This window comes from Azolla caroliniana, unplaced genomic scaffold (assembly GCF_043228905.1).
Source record: "Azolla caroliniana isolate FFs.n. ecotype wild unplaced genomic scaffold, voAzoCaro1.0.p SCAF_10, whole genome shotgun sequence".
In the NCBI taxonomy this organism is placed as follows: domain Eukaryota; kingdom Viridiplantae; phylum Streptophyta; class Polypodiopsida; order Salviniales; family Salviniaceae; genus Azolla; species Azolla caroliniana.
In genome coordinates this window covers 6,650,290-6,677,140 of record NW_028230445.1, presented here as the reverse complement: position 1 = coordinate 6,677,140, position 26,851 = coordinate 6,650,290, and the positions used below count along the sequence as shown (strand labels likewise).

The following is a 26,851-nucleotide window of genomic DNA, read 5'->3' as shown; positions in this document are numbered from 1 at the left end:
GGAGTACCCGGCTACGGAGAACCAGATGAAGAGACATATTCATAAATATGTTTTCTGATAGTCCATCGAGGCTATATTTGTAAATAGCCGAAAAGTCATATTAGTATAAATATGACTTAGGGCAAACTAGTAGTTGTTGTTGTCATTTTGTTGGTGCAAGAAGAAGAGAGAGCACGTAACAGTGTATAGAGAGAGAAAGAGGTCGTTGCCTCTGCTGTAACCGCCGCCTATGGCGAAGATCATGAGCACGAGGTCGTTGCCTTAGTGAACTCACTGTTGTACATTCCATCATAGTGATAGTTTGCAGCCTGTGGGCTGCCGTGGTTTTTCCCTAGTTTGGGGTTTTCCACGTAAACCTCCTGTGTATCTTCCTCTTCTTTGTGTCGTGTTTTATTTTATTCTTAGCTCGGTTGTGGCCGAGCGTTGCGCATAAGGAGCGTTGTAGTTCCCGTCATCCTTGATCTTCGAGGTATAGTCAGCCACCGACAAATTGCGTTGTCGTAGGTTGCTTAACTCCTGTCGGAGCTAAAGCTTCCTAGCTGTGGTGCTCGCGGCGAAGATCTTCTTCAGAGTTTCCCACGCACCCTTCGGCGTTTTTGCATCCCGAACGTAGCTTAATAGTTGTTCACCCACACAAGACGCAAAACAGTACAGCACTCTGCTCGCCGATTGTTCCCATGCCAGGAAGTCTTTGTGTGTCGATTCGGGTGCCACATCATTCACTCCTTCGACATAGCTCCAGTAACCATGCCCAAGCAGGTACTAGTGCATCTTGTAGGACCAAGATGCATAGTTGGTTCTGTCAAGCTTCTCCGTCGGAAGCGAGCTAGCCATTCCTCTATCCATCGGTTTTCTTGTTCTTCGTCGTTGGCTTTTCCATCAAGCAAAGTCGATTGCAGAGGTTCTCAACCCTCGCGCTCTGATACCATGAAAAGAATGGCGTGTGGAAGCAATATAGGAAACCGAACAACAGAAAACGTAGGTTTAATGGAAAGCTTAGGTTTGCACAGTACGTACGGGAGAGACAGAGAGAGAGAGTAAACACAAGAACTTAATTCAAAAAATAATACTCGATCTGTACATCGGGTGTGTTCAATGAACACTTTTATACAAGTCCTTTTCGGACTGACAGAAGTACTGACAGTACTTCAATGCTCATTGAGGAGCCCCTACACTAACTCCCAAATATATTCCTTGCGGAATATCTTTCCGATGGCTTCCCGGTTTCTGCACCGATCCGGCCTTCCTACGCACCGGTTTGCGTACTGGTTTCCAACCGATCCGGCCTAACCGATCGGTCCCAACCAATCCGGTCCTCGACTTGCTCAGCCGATCTGGCCGATGTTGAGCTTGTCTCTCAACAAGGAATATGTCCCTCCTATGGGCAGGGCCAACTGGTCGGACCAAGAGCCGACAATCGATGACAAGGAGTAGCCGACTAGTTGGGCCAAGAGCCGACAATCGAGGTCATGGTGAGTTGACTGAGGGAGAGTCGACAGTATACAAGTGATCCAAGTCGAAGACACGACCAACTAGTCATGCCAACCAGATGGTCAACAACAAGGCCGACTAGTCGGGCCGACTAGACTATCGGCATAAAAGTCGGCTAGTCTAATTGACTAGTCGACCAGTCGACTGATTGACTAATATTGTTATTAGTATAATAATAGTAACCATAGTAGTAGGGACTACATTTGTAAATAGCTCATATAGTGTATAAGTATAAATATACTTAGGGCAAAACATAGTTTGTTGAAGCAGTGTGTGTGTAGAACAGAAAGTTGTGAGTGAGCCTCTGTTGGACAGCGCGACAGATAAGAGAGGGTGTGTGAGTGAGAGGGAACGACACCATAGCTGAGAGAGTGTTGTAACCTCGTCGTCTTGTATATCCACTATATAGTGAAGATCTGTTCTCCCATGGTTTTCCCCATTTAGGGTTTCCACGTAAAATTGTGTACCTTGTTCATTTTGTTGTTTTCTATTCCAAGTTGTGTATTTTCTACATATCTTTCTCACGAATATTCGATTCGAACTCAACATGAGCGATGAATTCAAACTCTGGTATGTTCAAACCTATCGACAGGTTGCCGACATTTTCGAACTCAACACGTTGCAACACTTTTGCGAGATGCTTGGGCTACAGCATCTCGACGTGTCGCACTTGAGGGGGAGGACAAGTGGGTAACTGGAACAAGTGGGACAACTGGAGAGGAGAACAATGGTAACGAGCAGAGAAAGAGACAGTCGAAGTCAAGAGGAGAGCCAAAGTAGTAGCTGAATCGATCGAGGAAGTAGAAACGGCCAGAGGAGGCGGCAAAGTCAAGAAGGACAAAGTTGATCGAAAGAAGAAGGCTAGGACTAGGACATGGGCAGATGTGGTCAAAGGCCAAAAGGAAGGTGAATCAGAGACAACCGATTCAAACAAGACAGAAGACGAATCGGAGACAACTGATTCAATCGAGGAACTTGATTTGGGAGAGCCAAATCATATGAAGGCCTGGTGGATGAGAGAGCTGCCAAAGCCGACACCGAAACGGAGTAGACAGGTCGAGGGGCGCCAATGCTATGACAACAAGGGAGTTGAAAAGGGCCTGACGAGGGGCACGGGAGCAAGGTGTGAAGATGCCAAGAGAAGCCGAAGGTAAGAACCGGCTAGACATTAGGACCTCAAGTTGAGCTTGAGGGGGGTGTTGAGAAGCAAGCTCAACATGGGTTGGATCGGCTGAAGAAGCCGAGAGCCGAATCGGATGAAGACCGATGGGCTAGGCCTGAATCGGTTGAAGAAACCGAGAGCCAAATCGTATGAAGACCGAATCGCCTGGTCAAGTCAGATGGAATCCGACAGGCCGTTAGGGGCCTATATTCCTATTTTAGTAAATAGGAATATTATAGGTTGTTAGTGTCAGGCTCAATTAATGAGCATTCAAGTACTTGTCAGTACTTGTATTAGCCCTCTCTTCAGGGCTTGTATAAAAAGTTCTTATTGAGCAAATTCTATGTATTGAGTATTTTTTTGGGTAATAGAAGTGTATCGTTGTCTGCTCTCCACTTAGTCTCACTCTCCCTCTCTTGCACTCTGTGTTAAGAAACTGTTTATCTTCCAGATAACCGATCAATTGTTGGTTCACAAGCTTCCACATATTGTAAATCTTTACAAGAATGAATGAATGAATCTCCTCTATTTTTGGTGTAATTAGCTTACCCACTACTAGCACTACATCTTGGATTCGAAACCCAATTTTCGCACCTCTCTATTACTCCATATATATCTCTTATTTCACTAGATGCCACTTTGGAATACAGGGGTTGAACCCATGACTACCTAGTCTCCATTGGACAACCTTACCAACTAAGCTACATCCATTTGGGCTCTCTTTCTCTCTAACTCTCGTTTTACTTTCAATGAATGGGTAAATACCCCTTTTTGTTGTAAACCGATTGGTTCATGGGGCAATTTTGGTCTTAGAAGACGTTAATCTCTCTCTCTCTCTCTATCTCTCTCTCTCTCTTGTACATGTTATTCACCACCATACACATCAATACGCAAGGTATAATATATTGCTTGGTTAATTACTTCAATACTATTTTTTAGTAGGTGTATATTTGTATACTCTTGGATTAACGACACCTTTTCATTTATATTTGTACAAATTTATTTCTTTATGTTCATACTCAAGTTTCGCCTTTTGTTTTTAAGAAATGAAAACATGATAAATGAATTTCTTTATCCAATAAAAAAACATATTTTTAATCTTTTCTTGTGACCCGTTTATATGTTTGAAGATATCAAATTGAGCTCCATATTGAGTATGTTACACATACCAAATTGAAATCCATAAGTAGGTCTTATAGGCAAGCACATTATTTTGCTACATATATCTAACGGTGCCAACATATAAAGAAAATGATCAAACCTCAAAAGGATCAACCTCAATAAGAGAGGTTCAAGAGACTCAGAGAAGATGACATTGTAAAAATATTTGCCTTGTTGCAATGTGGTTTTTTTTCTTTTTTCCAAAAAAAAACTCCTTCCATTAGTTATAAAATTTTTACAAATGAGGCGATTATGTACAAATCCCTAAAGGGACACGATAGTTCCATCTAATGTGGAAGCCCACTGACTCAAGAAAGGGAGAGGACAACCATTGTTGGATGAAGGCTATGCGTTGTCTTTCAACTCCCTCGGAGCCACCTTTAAGGCCATCATATTGGCTCTTCAGAGTGGCTACAATTTCACTCCATATCTCTTGCAGTAACCTTGTTGGATGGGTGGTTTGGTTGGAGAAGACTCGCCTACATCGTTGTTTCCATAGAATCCAAAGGGTTATTGGGCTGACCAATTCCAACACCTCTTGAGATTTGTCATTAAGAGGAAGATAGTGGACATTGTCGCTGGAGGAGAAAAGAACCTCTTGTGCTTTTATCACCAAAGTCATCCCCTCCTCTTGATGCTCGTATCGGCCAATTGCAGCCTGCCATGATAGCCAACATATATTTCCATACTTGATTGAACCTTGCACCTGGCATAACTGCAACAATCGGCTAACCCCCCGCCATGTTCTATGGGACGTTGGGCAGTCCCACAAAGCGTGTCGTATGGATTCTACTGAATGTGGGCACTCTACACAATTAGGAGAGTTAAGGTTCCCACATTGCCATGCTCCCACTGGTAGGGACTTATGTATTAACTGTTGGGATTACGGTCCCTCCGGATGGGATGGTCGGATGTCCGGGAACCGGATGATGAAGACCCCGGTTACGGAGCCGGATGCTGAAGACCCCGGCTACGGAGCCGGATGATGAAGGTACCCGGAGCGAGATCCGGATGCGGGGACATATTTGTGAATATGTCTGCCAAGGGCCCTTGAGGCTATATTTGTAAATATCCCGAAAGTCATATGCGTATAAATATGACTTAGGGCAAACAGTTTAAATGTTGTTGCTCATTTTTATGTTTTAGTCTAGAGAGCAAAGTGAGAGCAGCCGAGAGAGAGAGAGAGAGAAAGGAAGAGGTCGACGTCTCTGTGTATTACCGCCGCCTGCGGCGAAGACAGTGAGCTCAAGGTTGTTGCCTTGTAGCTTCACCATTGTACATCTCTGTGTATAGTGATAGTTGGAGTTAGAGGACTCCCGTGGTTTTTCCCATTTAGGGTTTCCCACGTAAAACACCCTGTGTACTCTTCTCTCTATTGTCTTCGTGCACTTTGTATTTCCCGTTTTCTGTGAGTTGATCCTATTCCTAGGTTTGTGACCGAGCGCTGTTTTGCAACAAATTGGTATCAGACCGAGGTTAACACAGAAAATGGAAGGCGGCGGTAGTGGGCCTCCGGGCATGATGGTGTTGAACTCACAGAACTACGCCGACTGGAAGATAAAGATGGAAGACCTTCTCATCGTCCGAGACCTGTATGAACCGATCGACAATGCCGAGATACCCAAGGGGGTAATAGAGTCGGAGTGGAAGCTCCTAAACCGGAAAGCCGTAGCGACGATCCGGCAATATGTCGATGTAAGCGTTCTACAACATGTGGCGAACGACACCAACGCATATGAGATGTGGAAGAAGCTGTCGGGCCTCTACGAGAGGAAGAATGCGTTGAACCGGACCTCCCTGATGAGGAAGATAGTGAACCTCAAGTACCGGGACGGCGAGAATATGGTGGAACACGTGAGCACGTTCATGGGATTCGTGAACCAGCTTGCGGCGATCAAGTTCCCGTTGGAGGATGCAATGCAAGCCATCATTCTGATGTGTACATTGCCGGAAAGCTGGGAGAACTTGGTGGTGACTCTCAGCACCTCCTGCACCGAAGATAACTTGTCTCTACAAACGGTAAAGACAAGCATTTTGAACGAAGAAGCGCGTCGGAGAGATAAAGAACCGGTTTCCGATCCGAAGATGCTGCTTACCGAATCGGATCGGGGAAGGCAATGGAACCGGAGTCCGCAAAGACGGGAGAAGTCGGGGACCCGGTCGCAGTCAAGAGGAAGGCCCACATGCTTCCACTGTGGGAAGCCGGGGCACTTCCGGAAGAATTGTCGGCATTACCGAAAGGACAACGGAGCCGACGACACCGATTCGAAGGAGTCACCGGAGAGAAACGGTGCATACCGGGGAGCCACGGACCGGAGAGGTCCGGATCGGCGAGGGCAGGACCGGAAAGGAACGACGGCACTCGCGGCAAGTGAAGAAGAGATAATGCTCATTACCGAAGAGAGGGAGCTGAACCTTGCCGGTGTAGAGATGACCTGGGTGGTCGATTCCGGAGCGTCGTTCCACCTGACCCCGGAAAGAAGATACTTCTCATCCTACACAGCCGGTGAGCATGGCTGTGTTTGGATGGGAAATGAAGGTACGTGCCGGATTGCCGGCATAGGAGACGTGTGGTTGACAACCCCGACCGGATGCAAAATGCTGCTGAAGGATGTCAGACACGTTCCGGAGGTTCGATTGAACCTGATTTCGGCCGGGAGGCTAGATGATGAAGGCTACACAGGTAGCATCCGGAACGGCGTAATGAAGTTCAGCAAGGGGAGCCTGATAGTGGCTCGGGCCCGTAAAGTCAACACACTGTACCTGATGAATTCCCGGCTATGTCCGGAGGAGCTGAATGTGGCAGCCGACACTGCCGGTGAGCTGTGGCACAAGAGACTGTGCCACATGAGTGAGAAGGGGATGAAGAGGCTTGCCGATGACAACCTGATACCGGTAAAGCACGTACACCTGGGGAAGTGTACCGACTGTCTGGCCGGTAAGCAAAACCGGACCTCCTTCCACTCAAGGCCACCGACGAGACATAGCACACCATTGGAGTTGGTACACACTGATGTGTGTCAAGTAGAAGCGAAGTCACATGGCGGAGCTCAGTACTTCGTAACATTCATAGATGACCATAGCCGGAAGCTGTGGACGGCACCGTTGAAGACAAAGGACCAAGTATTGTCCGTCTTCAAAGAACTCCACGCGAGAGTGGAAAGAGAATCCGGCAAGAAGCTGAAAGCGATACGAGCGGATAACGGAGGGGAATACCGGGGGCAGTTCGCGGAGTACTGTCGCTCGAAAGGAATCCGGCTCGAGTTTACTGTGCCGAAGACGCCGGAACTAAACGGGCTGGCCGAGAGGATGAACCGGACCATAATGGAGAGGGTCCGGAGTATGCTAGCACATGCGAAATTACCCAAGGGATTTTGGGCTGAGGCAATGTCGACGGCGACGTATGTGATAAATAGATCACCCTCAGTACCTTTGGACGGAGACACGCCGCAGAGAGTGTGGACCGGTAGGGAAGTATCTTACCGGCATCTGAAGGTGTTCGGGTGTCTCGCATACGTGCATGTGGCAAAGGACCGGAGAGGAAAGCTAGATCCAAAGACCTGGCCATGCATATTCCTCGGTTACGGCAACGACGAGTTCGGCTACCGAGTATGGGACCCGGTCGACAAGAAGATATTCAGGAGTCGAGACATCATCTTCATGGAGGACAAGACACTCGCCGACTGGGAGTCGGAGAAGAAGATGAAGAGCTCCAAGTCGACCGGTGAGGATCAACTCTACGAGGAGCAGTCCCGACCGGCAAGGGACCGGTTAGCACTCGAGGATCCGGCCGAAGACGATGAAGAAACAGAACCGGCCGAAGAAGATGAAAATGATACCGGAACCGGCCCCGATCCCGAAATGGATTCGGATGAAGAAGAATCGGAAGAACCGGTTACCGAAGCTCCGGAACGGAGATATCCTCTAAGAGAGAGAAGGGCCCCCCGGAGATTTCCGGAACCAGAGCACGTACTGCTAACCGACGAGGGGGAGCCGGAGAGCTTTGAAGAAGCAAAGCATGACACCCAGAGCCACAGGTGGTTGAGTGCCATGCAGGACGAGATGGATTCCCTGCATGAGAACCACACATATGAACTTGTGGAGTTGCTGAAAGGAAAGCGGGCACTTCGAAACAAGTGGGTGTTCAAGCTGAAACCGGGAGATGCCGGAAACCCCCCGAGATACAAAGCCAGGATCGTGGTGAAGGGGTTTCAGCAGAAGAAGGGCGTCGACTTCGACGAGATATTTGCCCCGGTAGTGAAGATGACCTCCATCCGGACGGTGCTGAGCATAGCGGCAAGCATGGACCTCGAGGTAGAACAGATGGACGTGAAGACGGCATTCCTTCACGGCGACCTCAAAGAAGAGATCTACATGCAGCAACCGGAAGGATTCGAGAAGAAAGGGAAGGAGCACCTGGTATGCCGGTTGAAGAAGAGCCTTTATGGACTGAAGCAGGCTCCCCGGCAATGGTACCGGAAGTTCGACTCCTTCATGACCGACGAAGGGTACCTCAAAACGCAGTCCGACCACTGCATGTTTGTGAAGAAGTTCGAAGGAGGAGACTTTCTAATACTCCTCCTGTACGTAGACGACATGTTGATCGTCGGACGAGACCAGGTCAAGATACGGATGCTGAAGAAGGCTCTTCACCGAACCTTCTCAATGAAGGACCTGGGTCCGGCGAGGCAAATACTAGGGATGCACATCATCCGAGACCGGCAGAAAAAGCAGTTGTGGCTGTCACAGGAGAAGTACGTGACAAAGGTGCTTCACCGGTTCAACATGTCGGAAGCAAGGCCGGTCGGGTCAACACTCCCGGCAAACTGCAAGCTGTCCAGCAAGCAAAGCCCCAAGACAAAGGCTGAGAAGGAGGACATGATGAAAGTACCATACGCCTCTGCCGTCGGGAGCTTGATGTACGCAATGGTGTGTACCCGACCGGACATAGGATATGCAGTCGGAGTGGTGAGCCGGTACATGAGCAATCCCGGCAAAGAGCATTGGAACGCGGCCAAGTGGATACTCTGATACCTGAAGGGCACGGTAAACGTGTGCCTCCGATTCGGCTCCGGTAAGCCCGAACTCGACGGCTTCACCGATTCGGATATGTCGGCTGATGCAGATACCAGCCGGTCCACATCAGGGTATGTGATGACGTATGCAGGGGGAGCTGTTTCATGGCAGTCGAGGCTGCAGAAGACGGTTGCGTTGTCAACCACGGAGGCGGAGTACATGGCGGCTGTTGAAGCCGGCAAGGAAATAATATGGATGAAGGACTTCATTAGAGAGCTCGGTATCCGGCAGGAGGAGTACCGACTCTACTGCGACAGTCAGAGTGCCATTCACCTTGCGAAGAATGCGGCCTATCACTCCCGGACGAAGCACATCCAGCGTAGATACCATTGGATCCGGGAAAGGATAGAAGACAAGGAGTTCATGCTGACGAAGATCCACACGGACGAGAACGGGTCGGATATGCTGACCAAGGTACTCACACCCGACAAGCTGGAAGCATGCCGGAAAAGGATCGGATTGGAGAGACATCCCATGCCGAAGTGAAGGGGGAGTTTGTTGGGATTACGGTCCCTCCGGATGGGATGGTCGGATGTCCGGGAACCGGATGATGAAGACCCCGGTTACGGAGCCGGATGCTGAAGACCCCGGCTACGGAGCCGGATGATGAAGACCCCGGCTACGGAGCCGGATGATGAAGACCCCGGCTACGGAGCCGGATGATGAAGACCCCGGCTACGGAGCCGAATGATGAAGACCCCGGCTACGGAGCCGGATGATGAAGGTACCCGGAGCGAGATCCGGATGCGGGGACATATTTGTGAATATGTCTGCCAAGGGCCCTTGAGGCTATATTTGTAAATATCCCGAAAGTCATATGCGTATAAATATGACTTAGGGCAAACAGTTTAAATGTTGTTGCTCATTTTTATGTTTTAGTCTAGAGAGCAAAGTGAGAGCAGCCGAGAGAGAGAGAGAGAAAGGAAGAGGTCGACGTCTCTGTGTATTACCGCCGCCTGCGGCGAAGACAGTGAGCTCAAGGTTGTTGCCTTGTAGCTTCACCATTGTACATCTCTGTGTATAGTGATAGTTGGAGTTAGAGGACTCCCGTGGTTTTTCCCATTTAGGGTTTCCCACGTAAAACACCCTATGTACTCTTCTCTCTATTGTCTTCGTGCACTTTGTATTTCCCGTTTTCTGTGAGTTGATCCTATTCCTAGGTTTGTGACCGAGCGCTGTTTTGCAACATTAACAGCCAGTGGAAAGTGGTAATTCGCCTCGAGTGTTGTTGCTTCCAGATTTTCTGCCAAAACTTGGTGATTATGGCGGAGGGAACTTGAAATGTGCACCAGACCTTTGCAGCAGCCGGTTCTCGGGCGGCTTGAGCGGCTAGAATGTGGCGACCCAATCTAGTTGTGAATTGGAAGAAAAGGATGGGTTTGCTTCCTTGCCCCGCGTAGGGATCACGCCATGTCCATTGCAAAGGGTCCCAACTGACCTTACGCAGCCATGTGTTTTCATGAGTACATATATGTCAATCGGGTTGTACTTTGATCAGATCAGGATCTACAATCCATTTATGACCAGTGTACGCGAGTACTCGAATGGCGTTATTCTGTGTGGGTGTCTTAGTGTCTCTCACTTCATGGCCTTCGAGCATGTCTGGTGCTCCCCTACCTCTCGGGATCAGAGAGCCCTCCTCCTCGTGGCCTATCCATTTCTCCATTGTCGTCCTTTGAGTAGCAGAGTCCCTAATCAGTAGCGCATTAATGATTTCCGATCTCATAGTCCATCCGCCCCTGATTCCATGGAGTATGTTCGCTTGATCTTGTAGTGGCATTGACATAAACCGTCGCCAACATTCAATACTTTTGCCTAGACCTTCTGCAATGTATCCCCATGACACCCCCTTACGTGATCCCAGTAGTTGATTAGATTCATCCTTAAGACATGGGTTCCATAGGATAAGTTGACTGAGCCAGGCAGGTTCGGATCTCAGTTGATCACACTAGAGCCCCCAACGAATGTCACACCATGCCTTCCACATGGATGCACTGAATTTGTCCTCCAAATGGCGGGAGAAACTAGGTTTGAGATCCATGTTTAGAATCCATCCCGTTTGGGGGGCCCAATTGACCCCTTTTCGTGGCTTAAAGTAAGCGAAACGTAACCTCAGTAGCATTTTCCAACAATCATTTCTTGGTTGGAGTCCTCACGCCACAAATTTGGCAAGTAAGGCTTTCGATTGTGAAAGGGGATCAATAAGACCCAATCCCCCTCTCGACTTAGGCATTGTGAGTATAGGCCACGCCACCTTGGCGCGAGCTACATGGTCTTCCTTACCATACCAAATGTAGTTGCGGACCAGTCGTTGAATCTGATGTATACTTTCCTTGGAGATTGTCCAGTATGATAGACTGTACCATGCTGTTGCGAGGAGTACCTGATTTGCCACTATGATGCGACCTGCTAGCGACAATTTTTTAGAGCTCCAATGTATCAACTTTTGTCGAATGGAGAGGATAACGGGTGCAATCATAGTCTCCGGCGGTATGTTGAAGCCAATTTGGAAGCCCAAATATTTGGTGCTCACTCCTTGGTTGATCCACTTGAAAGCGGGGTGAGGGTGCCACGCCGGATGTGTTTCCTGAGAAAGCCATATTGCACAGGATTTGTGCCAATTGATCATGGCATTGGATCGCTTACAAAATAAAACTAGCCCACTTTCTAGCTTTTGGAGGTTGTCCATGTCCCCTTGCAGGTAGACTGTTGTGTCATCTGCAAATTCTATATCCAGGATGCTTTGGTTAGAATGAGGTATGGGAAGACCACATAGGTTGAGATGCCGCGAGTTGAGAAAGCAAGAGAGTGCTTCGGCGTATAATAGAAATAAGGATGGAGCTAGTGGACATCCCTGCCGTACAGAGCGGGATATTCGGAAAAAGGGGCCCCTTTCACCTGCCAGCGAAACACAACTGCTGCCATTCCTATAAAATCCTGCAATGCCTTTGATCCATGTCTCTTGAAAGCCGAGTTTCCTCATCACACTTTCTAGAAAGTTCCATCATACCCTATCATAGGCTTTCTCAAAATCTAGTAGCACCACCGCTACCTTCTTGTTGGTCTGCTTGGCAAGGGCTACTGCTTCCCAAAATGAGAAGAGGTTGTTTAGGATGCTCCGATTTCTAACGAAACCTGTCTGTGACGGATGAATGAGTTGAGGAAGAAGTGGAGTTAAACGGCGTGCCACGATTTTTGCGAGCAACTTATAGACAGTATTGAGAAGAGTAATGGGCCGCCATTTGTGAATGTCGTTGGCATTCCCACCACTTTTAGGAAAAAGATGTATCATCCCCTGTCCAAATTCCTCCGGCATGTTTCCAGGGGTGATGATCTCCTCATATGCCTGGAGGAGGTCTTCTTTAATAGTGCCCCAAAGGCATGTGAAGAAGTGCGGGGTGAGACTGTCAATTCCGGGGCAGCTCTCAGCATCTAAATCAGTGAGGGCCTCCCATATCTCAATGATTGATAGAGGACGCACAAGCCAGGTATTCATTTCCGGTGTGACTTTCTCGGGTATGCTTTGGAGGATAGTATCATCGCTTATGTCTTCCTCTGTAGCTATCATGTCTTCGGTAAGTAGGCGGCTATAATACCTTTTGGCAATATTCCTCAGTTGCAATGTGGTTTTGTAACATTGAAAGAGGATGGTGCATAAATGTTTTGTAAGGGGCCAAAATTTTAAAACAAGGAATGGGTAATAGTACATAAAGTGTCAATAATAGACACCCTCAGGGGCCAACTTTTTAATAAAACAATGGGTAGTAGTACATAAAGCATCTAGTAATATCCACCCCCAACCACCGCGATAGTGACAACATAAAACCTAAAAGAAAAACTAAATGTAGGCATAAGCTCTAAACCCAAACAATTGCCTTATCCTTGTTAACCTAACCGAACACGCATTGAGCATAAATCCTAAACTAAAACGGAAGCTAAATTTTTGCCTTAAATTAAACCAACTAAACATTATACTCACTTGGATTTCAACTTGTGATATATTTCCAATATCATTCAAATTCCCATGAAACAAGTGAATTTATTCTCCATTTGTACATCATCGTATTCTCGTATCTTGGTCCTATTTATGGTTTGTGCAAATGTTAATATAATCATCGACATCAATTGTCAAAGCATCTTTTATTTTATTGTGTGGGCTTTTGCTATTGTGGTCCTCGTTAAGTTTCTATCATCTACCACAATCCAAGCATGACGTACATCCATTCCAACATATGTTTTTTCACATGGACTGGCTCATATTTGCCATTAATTTGCAAAAACTCCTTCAATAGATCACCCAATATACATCACAAGATATCTTTGGGAGTTAATTTTCTTTATTTTGTATGCGTCCTATCAAGACTTTAGAACAAAACACAATCATTGTTCTAAAATGACACATTGCATTTTATTTATATTTCTTTATGTGTGAGGGGCCACAGCATATAGTTTCATATTGAACACAGTCATGGAAATAAACTTTGTCTTGGTTAATGTTTCATTAATTACTGACGTTTCATATTTATATTTCTTTATGTGTGAGGGGCCACAGCACATAGTTACATATTGAGCACAGTCATGGCAATAAAGTTTGTCTTGGTTACTGTTTTCTATAGCTAACGAGGAATTTTAGTCACTCTGAAAATGGCCATGTTGGTTGGAGAAATGGTATACTTATCTCTATTGTCTTTAAAAATGGTTTTCACTACAAAAAAAGAAGATCAAATCCATTCTTTTAGAAGGTAAGTATACATCTTCTTTAAGAACAGGTACAGGTTTCTTCACATCGTTTTAAACGACGCTTTCTACCATTCTTCTAGGAGCAAATTATACATCATGCTATCGAACAAGTAATGTTTTATGAACACAACCTTTAAAAGGAACTTTTTCAGCTCTTGCATCATGCAAACTATAATTCCTTTTTCTTTAGGAGCGAACTTTTCACTACTTGTGGTGAGGGAAAAAAGATCAGTCATGCTTTAAAGCAAATCACTAGTGGGCATAAACTCACATGATAATCATAAAAGGTATATAAAGCTTATTGCTAGAATTTAGAACCCCCAAACTTACCGTGAGTTGTATGACTTTGAGATTGCATTTATATACTTGAGTTGGGTGATTCGTTTTTCAAACCTTGGGTTGTGCAAAGTAAAAGTTAAAGTTATTTTTAATGAGTGAAATATTCTTGTAATTGAAACTCTTCAAATGTTTCCACGTTGGTCCTTTGTTGAGGGATATTATTTATATTTGAAAGTGAGTACTAAGCTTTGATATGAGTACTATATCGAGCATTTATCCTTGCAAATAACGTAAGGTATTGTCTTGTAAAAGAACTAAAAGTATATTCAATTTATTATTCCCTCTTGAGTCTCATTGGAAAGTATTACTCTGTAAAATTAAAATATGTAGCCAAATTCACTACATATGGATCTTCTTGCATAACTTGAAAAGCTTCAAATTAATAAATACAACTTGAGGAATTGTTATTTAAAATAAGGACAAATTAATATGAACCTTTCTCGCTTATTTTAAGGTGTGATGCCTTGTTGGGTTGCACGCATGCAAAACTTGATCTAGACTAGTCTCGATAAAGGAAGAAGCACTCTTCTCGCAAGGGTGGGGTCGAGGATGCTTATTGCTAGGATTAAATCTTCTTCAACAGTCTAGACACAAGGCAACCCGAGGCATATTCCATTTCTTTTTAATATATATTTCGGGCAATCACATGATTGATGTTCTTGAGGTTGTGGTTGAGGTCTCACTCTTTAAAATTTTCCAAACAATAACACATCAATAATAATGTAAACATGTGGACATTTCTTAGTTCTAGTGTAATCCAACACAAGCTTGAGGACAAAATCAATGTCAACTAAGAGTTTGATCACTGGCAAGGACCACATTGAATCCTTCTCTAGAATTTGTATGCATGTAAATGATAATGACTCACAAATTAAAGCCTTTTGGAGGGATATGTTTTTCACAAAAGACTTGTCAAATCAATCACAAGCATCCATTAAAGATGTTTTCTTTTACGGAAAGAAATAGGTATAGAAATAAAAACATGTATGGATAAGAAAATAATGCATGATTTGAATATTATAGCTGGAAATAGGGATTCAATGGTACCATAGTGTCCCATGGAAAACACTTGAACTTTGTTTACTATCTTACTACCCCTTCAAACACACACCTCACTCGCTCTTGGTTAGACAAAAAGCTCTCTCTAAATCTTTGTGGAGGTCTTCAAGGATATCATCAACCATTCTAGACACTCAATTTAAACTGTTTTATGACTATTTGGTTGATCCCTTAAAGAAGTGTGGAACAACCCTTTGGGTGTTTGAGTTTCTTATATTTAGCATTGTGTCGTGTATGACATATCCTACTTTTTGTTAAATTTAGTCATTAAACACAATGGATTGATCCACATTGTTAGGTTACGTATTTAATGAAAAAGTTTGAAAGTTTTTGGAGACATTTGTTACAACCTTTTGTTTTGTTGGGATGAGGTGCACTCGAATATGTAAAAGCATAGCGCGCTAGCTCGAGTGAAGGGGTTTAGAATCTTTTACTTTTAAACATTGCTTACATTATTAGTAATTTAGTGGTATAGAATGCCAAAGGCATGTCCATATGTTGAGCTACAAATGGCAAGTTTTGCTTGTGATAGATGGTGTATTTCTTTTATAGGTCTTGAATATTCATGATTTAGTGAGGTTAAATACATTGACTCCTGGATTTCAAAATGCAGGACGTAGGTAACTAATAAAATCATCGTGTTGAAGAAAAGTAGACTGGAAAATTGTAGTTAAATCAACTTGGACAAAAATCTATTATGAGATTTCAATGACAACACACAACCTCCCTCATTCCATAGGTCGACCTTAATATCACTCCTATCTTGAGTCATTGCTTGGTTAAATACACTGTAATCGCATCTTTGTGCTCAAGTTAACCTCAATTTCAGTAAATGTTAATACGATTTTCATGTGGAAATGATATTGAAACAGTAACAATTTGAAATATCATGAAAGTTGCATTTTCAATTAGAATGCTTGAAGCATTAGGAAGGTATGCTTTCATTAGCTTTTGTGATGCCTATCTACTCAACCATATTCTCTTGATGGATTCTTTACACGAATATTCTAGCACCCAGATGATCCTACTCCATTTATCATGCTTGACTCAAATGAGTGGATACTATAAAAAAAAGTTCGAATGGCAACAAATGTTTTTCTTATCACTGGATTAATGAATAGTGAGTTTGATGTCTAGAAAAAGGTCATTTAAAACAAAGACTGTACCAAGAGAAACCTTACTGGATTATAACATTTCCAAAAGACCGTACAAAATCGTAGTTGCATTGAGGGAATAGCTTGTTTGCGAATCTCACCAAAAAATACAGAAACTAACAATATCATAAGAATGGATATTATTATCTGAATTTCAATAATGTTTTGATATTTTAAACTTGACAAGGCATCAAATATCAACACTATAGGAAATGACCTTAGGAAGCCTTAGAATAGTCATCGAGAATAGTGTAATATAACTCCAGAATCATTTTTTTTAATAATAGAAAATCATATTTCTAACAAGCCATGTATCAAACAGAACTAGCAAGATTTATATTGGCATCTTTACTTCTAGGGCCGATGTGGCCAACCTTACACATTGTATTGAAATTACTCAAGCAAGATAAGCTTTTCTTAATTTGTATTATGTTGCCCCACCATGTGTGACATTGTTAAGATGGTTTCTAGAATCTAACATAAACATATTTGTAACAATTTCCATATATCCTCTTCAATATGTATGAATAAGGTCAAGATCTTAGCAATTTTATGTATCTATTTGGGAATGTACATAACAAAATTACCAATAGTCCTTATCTAGCAATATTGATGGTAACGCGTCCTATAAACAGTACAAATATAATCAAATTTTCTTGTGCAATTGAACTTTTTAAGTTTTTCACCATAGAAGACAAGTCTAAAATTTCCACATAGTAATTGCAGTTACCTCTATTTGTAGTGGAAAATCCCAATGGGAAAGGATTGATAGTAATCCTTGATTGGTAAAATGTTCATCCAAAGCTCTTCCCTCAAGTCACTTTATATTTTCTTACGCAATTGAACATTCTTAATGTTTCACCATAGAGAAGTGATAAATTTCCCAACAAACAATTGCATTTGTTGTCTATTTGAAATAGACAATCTTAACCATGACAAATAACAAGGTTAAGGAATATTATCGAAGAACAATATATGTTACTCCATAAATTCACACCTAAGAAGTATATGTAAATAGCATTTTCCTTTCATTAAGATAGTTAATGCAATCAAGAAAAGAGAGAGGATCAAAATGTTTTGTTTTGATTGAACTCTTTATTGGAGAGAATCACTCGGTGAACAGATTAAAAATGTGAACTCTTGTAGAAAGAAATGGTGGGGAATGTAGGGATCCTTAAATTAGTCATTCACTTTTGGTGACGGAGTTGAGGACAAGGCATATGTGTATAGGAGAGACAAATGGTAGGTCTTTGAGAGAGAGAGAGAGAGAGAGATGTATTAACTTCTTTTGGAGGCCAATTTTGACTTATTTCACAATAATGAGACATCAAAGTAAGTGAAGCAAATCCTAAGATAAATAATTGTGTGCGTAGATAGACAGATGTGTGTGTGTTAGAGAGAGAGAGAGAGAGAGAGAGAGAGAGAGAGAGAGAGAGAGAGAGAGAGAAGCGACTAGTTTATAGAAAAGAAAGGAAAGAGACACAATCAATCTAAATGTATTTGTGTGTATGGATGTGCATACATGTACGAATCTATTTATGTATAGAGTCATTTTGCACATTTAGATGGTTTGAAGGTGACTAAGACACAATTTTATGACTAAATGAGTAGTGACGGTGAGTAATTTAATTCGCTTTAACGGAAGCTAAAGTGTATGTTTAGAGGTCTTGGCATCCTTCATATTAGTATTGGAGAAGTAGTGAAGGTGATTTTAAATGCAATTAGTAACATAAGAATCCTAAGAATTAGACATATGTGTGTTCATGCATAGCGCCGCTCTTCACATATGTGATCGTGCTTAAAAAATTCCACAATGTTGATAATAGAAGAATAAAAATTGGAGATGATTTTTAATGCATTGTTACACTTGAACATTTGCTCAAGCTCGTTCCTTAGATTTGTGACAAGTCATGTAAAGGACAAGGATAAGTAGCTTTGTATTCTAAATAGTTGAAGCCCTTATGGGTGAGAGTAAGTCCCATATCATTGTTATAGATGTAAGTGGGTCAAGTTCTTCTACATATTTGTCTCAGTTTTTTATCATTATCATCATCACCATCATATCTATTGATACTACTTTTTTTCTCCTCATACACGTGTTCATGGAAACTCTCGACTTTTGATTTAGTGAATAAATAAAAACACTACTTGAAAAATGTAGAAAAAAAGAAAAATGTCGCTTGGGTGCTCTTCTACCAAACAATCAAACCTCTAACTTTTCCTCGTGACGATTTTGTTCTCTTTTATGCAACCTCTTCAATTCGTCTCATCCACTCCACAACATTATTAACTCTTCCCATAATCTTTTATTTGCCCATTGACATTATTCATTTGAAAGCTCCAACGTTGGCACCATATAGTAGTATTTCTAGCAGTAGTATACACCCACATTTCAAAAGACGTTTCACTCATGTTTATCTTCATTGTAACTCATGCATGTTTATCTTCAGTGTACCATGGACAATACCCATGGAATTATAGCAAACCAAGCGTCCGGTCACAATAAGTGAGCTCTCTTTTTCACCACATGACATACAAGACATCACATGTGCATAAATCTTCTTTCGATGCCCATGAACGAGCCCAACAAATGCATTGTAACAAATTTCTACCATTCCAAACTACTCTAAAATTCTTCTTTGGTTCGCTTTCATGTCACAAATAAGAATTGGCTAAGATACTCAGATAACATTGTCACATGGGTTCAGGCAACGCCGTCACATCATCTCTCTACACTTGTGCTGACCATACTTCCTAGCAAAATTGTGACATCTCGTTCCATTTGTGGCTTTAAAGGTAATCTTTTTCTTTAATTTTTTTTTGTCTTTTATTTTCTCCCTTACTACCCCTCAATCCCCTGGGGGCTAAACCATTAGAAACTTCTAGAAAAATTCCCTGGCTGATATCATGCAATGAGAAAAGTACCGACACAGACACTCTCACACAGACACACGAACAAGGGCCATTATCATAAAAAACAAAAACTATTTTTCATCTAAATCCACTCATTTTATGACTAGACTCTTTCCCTCTTCTTCTTGGATGAGCATACATTATTCAGATGTACAAAACAAACTCATCACCAATCATACAAATTTGGCATCACACACAACCCTTCTTCTTCTTTCTTCTTCTTTCCTCTCTATGTATAAGCATTGACCACAAGAAATGCACTTCCCCCTTCTTCTTCTTCTTCCTCCTCTTATAACAAAGAAATGGACCCTCTCTCCATTTTGGATTACAATGTGGCGATGATTAACGGAGAAAACACATGTAATCTTGCGACTTATGCAATTCCCAATGATGGAAGAAGCGATGATCCCCAATTGATTTTCTCTGAGACCAAACCATCGATGTATCATGGCGACACATTCACATCCATGTCGTCACATGGCTTCGAACATCTGCGAGTCTGCGTGGATGAAGATGTTACAACCATGGAATTACCACATGACCACTGCTTAGACCCTGATCTCTCATGCTTGACTCATGATCTCTCATGCTTGGATCAACATGTTCCATGCTTAAATCATGACCTATCATGCTTGGATGAGCATGACATATGCTTAGATCCACATGACTCATGCTTGGATCGACAGGAACCATGCTTAGATCAACATGATCCATGCTTAGATGAGAATGACCCATCGCCCATGAATCAAGATATACCATGCTTGGATGATTGTGAGCAATTTTATCTTCACATGAAACCACATGTGGATGACCTTGAGCACGTGATCAAGAACTCATCCATCACAATGAGCGACTTCTTTGATTCAAAAGACTACTTGGACATAAACCATGATGACGAGGATCATGATAATGTGGAAAATCACATCTTGTTGTGTTCTTCTACTTCTAATCACAATTCTACTTCCACTACCAACACTGTTGATGATGAATGCTTGAGGTTATGTCTGGATCTTGATCTTGATGAGGATTTCCAGGATGAAGAAGCCCTACTTCTGGCTGAAGTGGAGAAGGCAGAGAAGTTGGGGCTAGTTTTGGACGCTCCATCAGATTCTCTTGCTGAGGCAACCACACTTTCTGAGGAGATAAAAGGGAAATCAAGCGACTCTGAGCAGAGCTGCAGCAGAGGACCCATGAAAGGGAGGAAGAAGATGAAGGTAGAGAATTATTGCTCCTCTCCAAAATTCTCCTTTATTTCTTAAAATGCCCTCCTCCGTTCAGTTTTCGCTATTTTCCTCGGAAATGCCCTTGGTCAATCAAAAGATAGATGTAATCACACTCGCTAGTAGATATTGTTGCTCGATGCAGGATGGCCAAGGGCCTTCGAGGAATTAAAGAGAAACTCAGCATATTTTGGAATACTTCACAATTACTTCTAGTAGTAGTAACTTAGTAGTAGTAGTAGTAGTAGTAGTAGTAGTAGTAGTAGTAGTAGTAGTAGTAGTAGTAGTAGTAGTAGTAGTAGTAGTAGCAATTTAGTAGTAGTAGTAGTAGTAACTTAGTAGAAATAGTAACTTAGTGGTAATAGTAGTGGTGGTGGTGTTGAAATGTGTAGTTTATACTTCACATTAGAATAGTGGTGGTGCTAGTGGTTCTAGAGATCAGGTAGTTTCCTTCACCCTAATGTGTAGTCGTAGACGTATGTAATAATAATTGAAATGTGTAGCTTGACATGTGAACCCACTTTGCCCTAATGAAGCTCACATAGTTTCCTTCACTTATGCACCATATGAACTTTGGCCCTTCTTATTAAGCCTCATTTAGGTTTCATTCGAATCTCCACCTTGTGACCCCCCCCCCCCCCCCCCTTAAAAAGTCACCTTCAAATAGCTCATTTTAAACCTTCTCCATGTGAAAACAATTTTCATTGTGCAACTTCTGCCCTGTTGAGACAAATAGCTCCATCTAAACCGTTTTGTATTAACCCGAACTACTTTTGCCTCGAATTTTCCATCCCCTCTCTTCACATTAAACAAAATAAGTCCTTTCAAATTTACATGATATGACCCCCTTCTTATTAAGCAATAAATGTTTCACTTATAATTCTCCACCATGTGAAATTTATCCTTTCCTAGTAAACCAAAAGAAACTCCCTTTGCCTCCACTGCATGTCTGCTTCTATGTTGAACCCATGTACACACATATGAACATCGTGTAGGCCCATTCATTTCCATCATTATGCTGAAAACACTCCCATGGATTATGTTGCTAAGACTTTGTGAGTCACATGAAGGTGGATTGGACCCCCGAACTCCACGAACGCTTTGTGCATGTCGTCGAGCAACTAGGTGTGGATAAAGCAATACCTTCTAGAATCTTAGAGCTCATGGGTGTGAATTGTCTAACTCGCCATAATGTTGCAAGTCATCTTCAGGTAAAATAGGCATTGATGTTCTTGCTCAGATTTCTATACTTGTCCTATAATTAGGAATTTAATCATTACAATCTTATGAAAATAGGCATTTGGATCATCATAATCCTCGATTAGAATCAATATAAACGTTGTCACATGGTTCAAGTATAGAAGCCTAAGTTTGGTGACTATAATCGTTTGTGGATAAACTTGAAACGAAAAGGATGGCATTCATTATGATCATTTGTGTTGAACAGAAGTATAGGACACATAAGAAGCATGTGTTAACAAGGAATCACGAGGTGGCGACTACAACCAATATCTTGAGACATCAACGCATGGAAGTAACCAACAATATTGTCACAAACAATCTACCAACCATATCAACACGTGCAATGGCAATGAGGCCAATAAAAAGTGGAGATATAAAGTCACAAAGCCATCATCGACCAATGTTGCCACTAAGAGAATTACATGTTTGGGGACATCCAACAACCATGGAGCGATTTTGGCCACCTTGCTGGCCATCCCCGTCTCCAGTAAATTTAATAATGTTTATAATTATCACACCACGATATGTGTATATTATGTAAGTCTAACAAATAATTGACCCTTTTTGTAGGGGTGCCTTATGGATGCATGGGGGAATCCGCTCTTATACACCCCACCCCAACCAATTTTGGTAGTGTTTCTTCACATATTTTCGATGGTCAATTTCCAATTCACATTTTTTCTACATTTCATGCTTTAATAAATCCTTATATTTTGACATCCAGAGGATGCCTTTGGCTCCCATGTCCACTTACGTTAATAGAATTGTGCCGATAATGCCCCAGAAGCATCAACCGGTATGAAATCTTTTCCTTTTCATGTTTATGACTTACAATACAAAAATAAAATGGGTTGTTTGACATGATGTAACTCAACTATGTTATCTTGATGTATGTTGTTAATTGTAGGCCAAGGAGATAGTGGCAGCTTCCATTAATGAGGTCCTGCGAAACCCTTTCATGCCCCTGCCCTTAGGTCTTAAGCCTCCACCCCTCGAAAGTGTCCTCTCTGAGCTACAACAACAAGGCATTTCTATAACTGGCTAGTCTTCCCTCAATTTGTCGACAACACCATATGGTCGATGCATCATGAACATGTGAATTCTCCCTTTCTGATATCCTTTTTAAATACCCCATTAAAACATCACATGTTTTTGAACTTGACATCAAATTACAAAGTCCATCATCTTCTCGGCACTTGAAACCTTTGTCTTGAGGCCTACATTTTTTGTACGTATTTTTTGTTCTCGTTTATAATCTTACATCATATTTAAAAGCGAAGATTATAACTCTGGAGAAATATTGACATTACTCATGTTTAGAAGTAAGTGAATTCGATCACGCATAGAGTCCTTTGTAGCAAGCATGGTTGGTTTGCATCCTTGTGGCTATCGTGATTCCATCCCCTTAACCAATTCATTGAAACAAAATTATAATAAATTGGTTGCTATTAGTAAAGCAAGGTTTGTGTATACTAAATCATAACGAGGCAATGTACAAGGTTGACATCTTAGAAAATAAAACATTGCACTTTTTATTTGTATTTCTGATTTCCTTTTTTTCTTGGGCCACACCACATCTTTGTGATTCATTGTATCAATGTGTTTATTTTTACCCCTATGTGAAGATGAAATTTTCAAGCAAATGAGTTTTTCTTTGCTAATTAATTAACATTGTTTCTAAAAAACTTAGTGTCTATATATAACCAAAATTCTAGGAAGACATGTGCATAGTACACAAAATAGTTGACCTTGGCAAAATAAAAAATTTAAAAAATTAGTCAAGAACCATGTGGATGTGTCACCACTCATACATCTTTGTTGTATTATAAGTATATATTGCATAATGTCATGATCCACTTTGCAATTAGTGGAATTGTTATTTGTTTGGTGTGTGAGCAATAGCTAACAAGGCAAAATCGCAAATTCATTAGAAGATTAGGCAAACTTAATTGGGTTGTAAGGCTACTTTTGCATAGAAGAAATCATTAAAGCCACTTTTGGTATGAAAACTCATTTAAGTAAATTTGCCACTATCTAAATTGCCTAAGTGATGCAATTGTGTGTGACTTCCAATCCATTGATCATTCTATATTATCATAGTAAATATAATATTCTACTTCTTATGTATTTTCAATCTATTAACTCTCAATGAAAATATATGTTAATCCTAGACAACGTGATATACAACTCCTACTTCGACTTCTCTTGTATTATTTAATTAGTGCAAAGCATGCAACAAAGGTAGTTGGAAAGGAGTTAGGGTGGAAGTGTGTGAGTTAAGATGCTACTCAAAGTGCTCTTGGTTGTGATGTGCTATATATTACGGGAGACAAGTGCATAAAAGTGAAGATTTAGATAGATCGAGATTTTGTTCAAAGTGACACCAAAAGAAAAAACAAATGAAGAAAATTGGAACTACAAGTATAACTCAAATAATAAGTGCCAATCATTGGAATAATACGGTAACACTGGTACAAGATAACTTATAACACATATTAAGTGATAATGAAAAATTGTGTATTAAATGAAAATAGTGCATACTTCAACATACATTTTGTCCAAACCAAGCACCCTTGCAACGATAAGGATATAAGGACAAGTACATGTTAATAAGAAATTCTTAATGCTATAGAATGGGCAAGAGATCTCATTGTGGGGTTGGCTAGTTTTGAGATCTGAACGTCCAAGGCGAATCTATCTTGGGTTTCGGCATAGCGAGTATACAATCATCAATAACCCGTTCTTGATTCTCATAGACCTGCCTGCCGCACTATTGCGTAAGAGCGCTTGTGTGTAGTGAGACTACGGGGGACTTGAAGTAGGGAGGATGTGGCACAAGAGGAGGAGGCACTTCGGTTTCCCCAAGGAACGATCACAACAGAAAGGCTCGTGAAGAGAGCACTTAGATATGAGCGCTTGGGGGCCAAGAATCATGAGGACAAAGCTCATGAGGTGAATGCTTCGAGGCAAAGGCTCACGATGTGAAGGCTCATGAGTAGAAAGCTTGGAGGTAAAGGCTAGCAGGAGGTGAATGCTCATGAGGCAAACATGAGGATGCGAAGGCTCACAATGCTTATTGATTTTTGTGTCTATGGTTGCATGTTGCTTGTTGATGCATGACTTTGTATATGTGTATGCTTGCTGATTTATGTACGTTTTATTATTGATCCATGAATTTATGTATGTGTACGCTTGTTTCCTATTTGTTTTAATGTATAGTGTGAACCCTAACTTTAAATCTTTATCGACTTTTCTCAAAGGGATCAACGCACCTCATACCTTGGAGTGTTGCACTTCCAAGATTAGTTATCAAGTTCCTCGGGGTTTCTTTCCTCTTAGTGGGTTAACAAAGGGATTGATGAACTTCGTGACTCCCGAATTGGCAAAGACCACATCATACATTGACATAAAAGCAGTTACCTCTTCATGAAACTATGGAAACCTCAAAGGTTTCTCAAGTTAGTTAAAAATTAATAGACACATAATCATTACACTAATTTAAAAATAAATTAGTCTCAATTAAATAGATAAGTACTATGTAAGAAATATATAAGGTGTCAATTCGGTGAAAAGGCTATTGTTGGATATGGTGTTTGATACGTATGCGGAAGTATATGAGGACTTGTCGGTTATGTGTACAACAAACAACACAGAGAGTATGACAAAAGAAAAGAATGGAAAGGTAGACACACTTCAAGCTCTAACGGAAGCTCTTGTTATTCTGTAACTCTTACACTCTCAGAGACTCAAGATACAAGATGGATAACGTTACAATGTTAGGCTAGAGCTTATATATAAACCCTAACTATTTGGACGTGTTCATACTAAGATACAAAGTGAAAGGAGTCGGTCTTTTATGCCAACAACTATACATGGAAGAAAGTGGCTCTTGGTGCATGTAGATGGGTGAGAATGAGAATAAAATGGTAGCCCTAAAGTTAGTTAGGACATTCAAAGACCTCCTTGTTGAGCGGACAAGCTCAACATGATTTGAATCGTAATCCAGAACCAAGAGCCGGATTGGTGTCCGGATCTGTTTGTAAACGGTAATCCGTTAGAGGCCTATGATCCTAGCCTAGTACACAGGCATATTTTTAGAAGTTAGTGTTAGTCACTCAGTACGAGCATTGAAGTTCTTGTCAGTACTTCTGTCAATCCTTTTAAGGACTTGTATAAAAAGTGCTCTAAAGCACATTTGTATGTACAGAGTCTATAGAGTATTTTGAAATAGAGTTTTATTGTTTTGCTCTCTCTGTCTCTCCTGCGTATTTTGTGTGTGTGTGTTTCAAGCTTTCCATTAAACCTTCATTTAGTTTTCTATTGCTATACGACAAAACCGGTTGTATCTACAACCTTCTGCACATTAACTTTTACATGGTATCAAAGCGCAAGGATTGAGAATCCTTTGCTGCCGACAAGAGCTGTAACACAGACAAACCCTAATACTCGGTAAGAATAGACAGAAGAGGAAATGGATAGAGGCATGACAAGCTCGTTTCCGATGGAGAAGCTCGACAGAAGCAGCTATGCATCTTGGTCCTACAAGATGCACTAGTACCTGCTGGGGCATGACCACTGGAGTTATGTTGAAGGAGCAAACGAGGTAGCGCCAGAGCCGACACACAAGGATTTCATGGTATGGGAACAAGCAATGAGCAGAGTTTTGTACTGTCTCACTTCCTGTGTGCACGACATGATGCTTGGCTACATCAAAGATGCGAAAATGCCGAAGGAAACTTGGGAAAATCCCAAAAAGACACGAGTACCACTGCTCGTAAGTTGTAGCTCCGGCAAGAGCTCAACAATATCCAACAAAGGGATATGTCAGTTACGGATTACACCACCAAGATAAAGGAGATCTACAATGCCCTGGGTCTATCAATGTGACGGTGGATGAAGATGAGATGGTGAAGGTCTACTTCGGTGGTATAGCGTAGAGGTACGGGCCAATCTAGACAACAATATGTACTGGGAGAACCCACCGTCCTTTTTCGACTTACAATCGATGTTGATGGTCGAAGAAAAACACGCGAGCGGGTCGAGGACCACTGAATCAGACAACCAGATGGTATACACGGAGGCGAATCGGCCTCGTGGGTGTGGCGGATGAAGTGGATCGGCACGCAACAGTGGCAGCTGACAAGACCAGAAAGGAAGGCACAAAAGTGGTGCATATAGCAGTTTCGAACCCTCCACAAGTAGAGGGAGTCAAGGCGCCGCCGGAAACTAGCAATCAAAGGCCGAAACGGAATGCAGGTATTTTGGCCAGAAAGGTCACTAGGAGAGCGAGTGAT

The 26,851-nt window shown here is 42.1% G+C and overlaps 1 protein-coding gene across 1 annotated transcript; it reads left to right on the top strand.

Annotated features, from left to right (window-relative positions):
• Window positions 1-19,218: 19,218 nt before the first annotated feature.
• On the top strand, window positions 19,219-23,092 carry LOC147858884 (uncharacterized). Its single transcript, XM_087325867.1, has 6 exons — window positions 19,219-20,309; window positions 21,386-21,526; window positions 21,763-22,044; window positions 22,128-22,187; window positions 22,282-22,353; window positions 22,465-23,092. The coding sequence occupies exons 1-6, from the start codon at window positions 19,398-19,400 to the stop codon at window positions 22,600-22,602; spliced, it is 1,605 nt and encodes a 534-aa protein (XP_087181993.1). The 5' UTR covers window positions 19,219-19,397; the 3' UTR covers window positions 22,603-23,092.
• The last annotated feature ends 3,759 nt before the right edge of the window (window positions 23,093-26,851 follow it).